The following is a 6,000-nucleotide window of genomic DNA, read 5'->3' on the forward strand; positions in this document are numbered from 1 at the left end:
ATATTCTAAAGGATCATCCTGCTCTCCAACTCTAGACCCTAAACCAGTTTATAAACAAGCAGCACATGCAAGATTCAAACTGCTGTATGTTTTAGCATGTGGGGAATAGGAGTGTGGGAACTGCCTCCCCCAAATAATTCTTGCTATTGAGAGTCATATAAATATGCCCCATCCAATGAGCATTGACATTTTAATTTGCTAGCAAAATTTCTTTATTCTATTACCATGTATTAAAATTTCTTGAACCTGTTTTAAATTTAAAGGGCCCGGACAAAAATAGTTTATGCCACATATAGTCGAAAAACTGCAAAAGAAGTGTGGGATAAATTGTTGCAGTTACATGTGAATTACTACGTTCTAGAAGAGGCATGGTGTGTTGTGAGAACTAAGTGAGTATGATCCTATGACGTTTTTAAGCAACAATGGTTTTACTTTATTAAAGCAGTCCTGATTTTTGAAGAATTTTTATTCTAAAATAATTTTATTACAATATTTTATTGAAAATTATTTATTGTAGGAAAGTAAATTATCATTTCAGTAGAATTTAATTTCAGAAAATTAGGGTATTTTTAGTTTCCTGATTTTTAAATTTTAATGGATTATATTAAACATTTTTTTCATGAATATTTTTTGTTTTTATGATAATTTTTATTAGTAGATGTATGAAATACAGGTTTGAATTTACAGCAGAGGAGATATTAGCATTTGCTACTACAGGTGAATTACATTGAATTTATAAGATTATGAGAAGTTTCACATAGCTTAAAAGGACATAGTAATATTTTTAATTAAAGTATTAAATTTATGAATTTTGAATCTCTAAAAATCATAGTTAAAAATGTTTACTGGGTAACCTGAAGCCTGTTTTAGACTCCTTGTTCTAAGAAGTGCTTAGTTGTATTAAGCCAATATTGAATATGTTCATTTATCCTATGGATAATTGGGAATTAGGCTATAACAGTGTTAACAAGTTAAGTGCAGCAGTTTAAGTAGCTTATTTTTATATACCATTTTAACATCTAGTAAATGTATTAGGAAGAATTGGCATCTCGCAAAAGAAGAATCGGGAATATCGTAATGTTCATGTGTGTGCATATCACATTAGCTGAAATTTTATAAAACAAAGTAGACTTCAGAACAAGGCTTATTGTCATAGAGATAGGTGTTTTATAATGACAAAAGGATTGATTTATCAAAAAATTTATAATAAGTATAAATGTATATACATCTAAATAGCACTTCAAAGTACTCAAGTAAAAATATGCAGAACTAAAAGAAAAAACAAATCCTCAATCATAGCTGGAAATGGGAACATTCCTTTCTCTACAGAGAAAAGTAGATAAAAAGCCAGCGAGGATATAAACAACAAACAGTATCAGATACCCTGGTCTGGTTGGCATGTGTAGACCACTACGACGAACAGCTGGGGACCACATGTCCTCTTAAAGGGGCGTGGAACGTTATGGGAAGGGAAGATATGCTGGGCTGTGAAGGTAGCCTCGTGGGCTTACAGGGTATGAAATTGTACAGAACTGAATTAAAATCAGTAATAAATAGATATCTAGTAAATCCGTACTTAATAGAAACTAGGCAATAAACGTATGAATAACTTATGGGTCAAAGAAACAAAGGAAATATGAAAAGTATATTTTTTACTTGAATGAAAAGGAGTCTTTTAAAAAATGTTGCTGATCTAACTGGATATCTGTATAGAAGAAAAATTGTTCCATGACCCACACTGTACCACACACAAAAATTAACTTGACATAGATTGCAAAACTAAATGTAAAAGCTACAATTGTAAAGATTTCTTAGAACACAGAGCACTAACCATCAAACAGAAGTTAACTGTATGCATGAAAATTGAAATACTTTCCTCAAAAGAAAATGAAAAGGCAAGTCACAGACTGGAAGGAAACAGCTGCAATATATGTACCTGATAAAGGACTTACATATATACTTTCTATGAAGAATTCTTACAGATTAATGATCACTAGAATCTGGAAATCCTGAGCAGAGATCCTGCTGCACACGCCTGGGGACCCAGGCAAGTTCATTGACTACAGATGACAGTCATCACAAGAACAAAGCAGATTCCGGAATCATGACCATTGGTAATCTCTAGTGTCCAGTTTCCAACCCAAAATTTATCAGACCAGAAGAAAAAACAGAGTGTGACCAATACTAAGAGAAAAGGCTGGTAGAAACTGATTTAAATAGGCCCAGATGTTGGATATGGCCGTCAAAACCTGCCATACCGCTATTACAAATATACACTGAGTGGCCAGATTATTATGATCTCTGAATGCATAATAATCTGGCTACTTACTGTATATCCTATATAATAAAAGGCTAATATGCAGATTATCCCTCGACCAGGAGTTCAACCAGGAGACAGGACAGGCCGGCCAACCGCCCATGTCCCTCCCCCCTGGCCAGGCAGGCTGGATCCTACCCATGCACGAATTCTCTCCCTCTCCCTCTCCCTTTCCCTCTCCCTCTTCTTCCTCCTCCCCTTCCCCTCCCCTTCCCCTCCCCTTCCCCCTCCCCTTCGCTGAGGCTAGATTATTATTCATTCAGAGATCATCATAATATGGCAACTCAGTAGTCAAGTAACTAAGGAAAATACTGTTTAATGAGAAATACTACTTCATTTGTCCACTCATGGAGCCACCAAAATGAGAGCGGGTTGAGGGGAACAAACCTGGTGTGAGAGCTTCCCTTCCCTGTCTTGTGTTCTATGTTTTCATACCTTAAACTCAAGGATACGAGTTTCATCAGGAATTATGTTAACTTTTTAAAAATGCCTCATTCCAGTACTTACAGGCCTTATGTTTGGTTGGTTATATCATTTATGAAATACACTTATTTTGGAAATGAATTTTTAAATATATAATTCTGAATGTATATGGATCCTTTATTTGATTCAGTAACATATTGATTACATGGAACGTGAAAATGCAATGAATTTTTTTTTGTCTCTAAATATTGAACTTATGTTTTTTGAAACGGTGCCTTAAAATCTTTAGTTTATTGAAAAATTAGTCTCTCCAAATGTAGGCGCTGTGTTTTAATGTCTCTGTTTCCTCTGGCTGTGAAGGATTGCTAACGTGGCTTGCTGTGCCCTGTCTTCAGGCCTGGTTGCAGCATGCTTGAGATCTGGGATTTGGAAGACCCTTCGAATGCAGCCAAGCCGCCCTTGTGCAGCACCTTGCTCAGGGACCCCAGGCCCTACTTCACCCTGGTGTTCCAGAACAGCATGTACCGGGTGCTGAAGGTGGCCTGAGGCGGCCGCGGCTGCCGTGGCGCAAAGAAGTGCATCGGACACAATTGCTTTGGCTTATTTGCATACATAAAAATCACCATCTCTAATAAGGGGCCCTCAAAAAGAAGACAGTACAACGATCTGGTGTTTCTGATTACTAAAGAGCAAATTATTTCTTTGTTTCCCATCAAATGTCAGCCTTGTTAAGCTTGTCATTTCAGTAATTAAATTGTTTCACACAGCGTGGACAGGTGGACATCTTAATGTTTTAAAAAATTGTATGTGAAAGAGCAATTACTTAATAAATCAAAGGTATGTATGTCCTTTTGAATCCAGTGAGGTGAATTGCTTCCAGTTTTCTCTAGTCCCAGGATGCACTGGTGTTCACTCTCGAAACCGTGTGGATAGACGGAAGCGGTTCCTGAAGTGACACTTCGGGTCCCGACACCACGGCTTCTTCCCTGGGGGACGTTGCTTGTAGCCAGGCCGCTATTAGGGGTGTCTTCCGGCTTTTACTAGCCTTCGGAAAGGTCTCTATTCCCTTTAATACTTCCTATCATTTCAACTTAAGCATTTTTTAAAAAAACAGCTTGCTTTGTAATGTTTTGAACTTCTCGAATATCTTTATCCAACCAGATAAATATTTTTTTCACTGGTTGGTTGTCAGCCTAAGTTTAACAAGTTATTAATCTGTCTTTAGGACCCAGTGGTTTTTCTTTTTAATATCCAAATAAAATAAAAATTGCTATTGTACATGACATGATTTGGGGTTAGACATAATCAGAAAAAAATCCAGTTAGGTTTATCAAATAAGATTTTCAGGTTCCAGATCTTGAATGAGGCAAAGGCATTTCACCTTGTAGGGCATAGTGCATGGGACATAATCTTTCGTTCTTGTCACCCTCTTTTGTAATAACATTTTAAGTCCTCATTTATTTTTGGTATGCAATGAGGAAGGCGGTGGTTTATAAATTCTCTCCCTAAAATAAAACCTACCCAACAATAATGGTTTGAAAAGGGGTAGTGATCTTGAATATATTGTTGCTAAATGCAAACATAAACACACTCTATGCTTGATATTAAGTATGCCACATCTATAGTATTTTTAATGTGCATCTATTTTAAATTAACATCTTGGAATTTTTGTAATTCTCTTATGTTCTTGGTCCTCTGTAGTTGAGGTAACAAAATTACTTACTTCCATAGATTAGTTCACATATAGTAGGTAGGAGATTAATACAAGAAAGCCAATAAAATTATTTTTCAACTTTTATAGTTGTAAATATTTTATTACAGGATATAAATCAGCTAAGAAAGTATGCTGTATTTTATTTTAGCTCTTTCAAATAATTTGGTGTGTGGGGCAAAGAAGAAAAAGAGACCTAACATTCATGAAATTAACACATTGGGTGATGTTTTCAAAGGAAACTTTTTTTAAAGTTGGCAGAATTCAACAAAATGGGACAAGTTGTACTAACTCATGAAATGTTCCATGTAGCTATAATGTGTTAATAAGGATTTATGTTATTTTCATGTGCTATGTATGTTTAAAAAATAAAAGAAACCTTGAAGAGTCTCTACGTGTGTTCTCCTTTCCCCCATCCTTGACCAAGTGTGCGTCCTGAAATGGTTCTTGAAGGTAGAAACTGCAGGTTCCTGGATTGATTAACCAGGTGTACATTGGGCAATGATACTTCTTGGCCATTTTAAAACAGTTGCCTAGTCTCACAAACAAGACAGTATATGTGGCGGAAATAGTATGGGCTTTGTAACCAGGTGGGTCCCAGTTTGAATCCTGGCACTTCATTCAAAATGTATTTATCGAGCGCTTGCTGAATGCCAGGCTCTGTGCTAAGCTAGGCCATGTTTCTTGACTTTGAGCTGCTGTTTTTTATCTGTAAATCAGAAGTCGCAGCACATCCTGGCAAGGGTCATTATGAGGATGAGGAAGAGTGTGTGAAAGGACTCCACAGATGTTCGTCCCTGTGCTCCCTCTCCCCGCTCACTGAACAGCCAGTTCAGGAATGTCAATTACCTGGTGGGTTCTCTCTGAATTCCCAACAGTCAGCAGGAAAGCTGGATGGTAGCCCCCATATGATAAGAATTCTGTTTTTGCAATGAAGCACATCTGTGTATTTGATAGTTTTTGTATATCAAACACCAGGTTCTATTATAAGAAAAATACAAATGAGGTTCTTATTTTTTTAAAAGGTGACCGTTTTTACCTGCTCACAGCAGCCGCTGCTAGGAGAGGGGCAGTGTGGCTATGAGGGTCTGGCACTTCCTCGCAGTGCCAGATCCTCGTCTGGTTTCAGAGCTGCCAGAGGGAGGAGAGTCCGTGGAGAACAGCAGAGCCCAGACCTGTACACCTGAAGGTACCGTGTGTACACACTGTGCACAGCTGTGGAATGGTAAACATGGGAGCTGGTCATAGGAATACTCCTGCCAAATCCAGAGACTGTAAACAGATGGTTGGACTTCGTTAGACTCTTCACCGGGTTGTAAAAAGCAAAACTATCTTAATCTGAAATGCAGTTGTTTATTCCCACACTTAGTGAAATAATGTACTGCATTATAAAAAATTTCTTTTAAAATGAATAGAAGGAAATACCCGCTAAAAACCGTTAGTGGGACCCAACCGGCATGCCTCAGTGGTTGAGCATCAACCTATGAACCAGGAGTCCCTGTGGTTCGATTCCTGGTCAGGGCAAATGCATCAGTTGCAGGCTTGATCC

The 6,000-nt window shown here is 37.5% G+C and overlaps 1 protein-coding gene across 2 annotated transcripts in view; it reads left to right on the forward strand.

The window, feature by feature from the left end:
* DPY19L2 (dpy-19 like 2) overlaps positions 1–4,841 on the forward strand; it is a 41,444-nt gene extending 36,603 nt beyond the window's left edge. Inside the window, exons 21-22 of one of the 2 annotated variants that reach the window (XM_036429884.2) lie at positions 264–389; positions 3,136–4,841. In XM_036429884.2, coding sequence (XP_036285777.1) covers positions 264–389; positions 3,136–3,286 — 277 coding nt within the window. In that variant the 3' untranslated portion in view covers positions 3,287–4,841. The remainder of the gene's footprint in view (positions 1–263; positions 390–3,135) is intronic. The other variant, XM_045578643.1, reaches the window with a different exon arrangement.
* The last annotated feature ends 1,159 nt before the right edge of the window (positions 4,842–6,000 follow it).

Source organism: Pipistrellus kuhlii, unplaced genomic scaffold (assembly GCF_014108245.1).
Source record: "Pipistrellus kuhlii isolate mPipKuh1 unplaced genomic scaffold, mPipKuh1.p scaffold_m20_p_10, whole genome shotgun sequence".
Taxonomy (NCBI): domain Eukaryota; kingdom Metazoa; phylum Chordata; class Mammalia; order Chiroptera; family Vespertilionidae; genus Pipistrellus; species Pipistrellus kuhlii.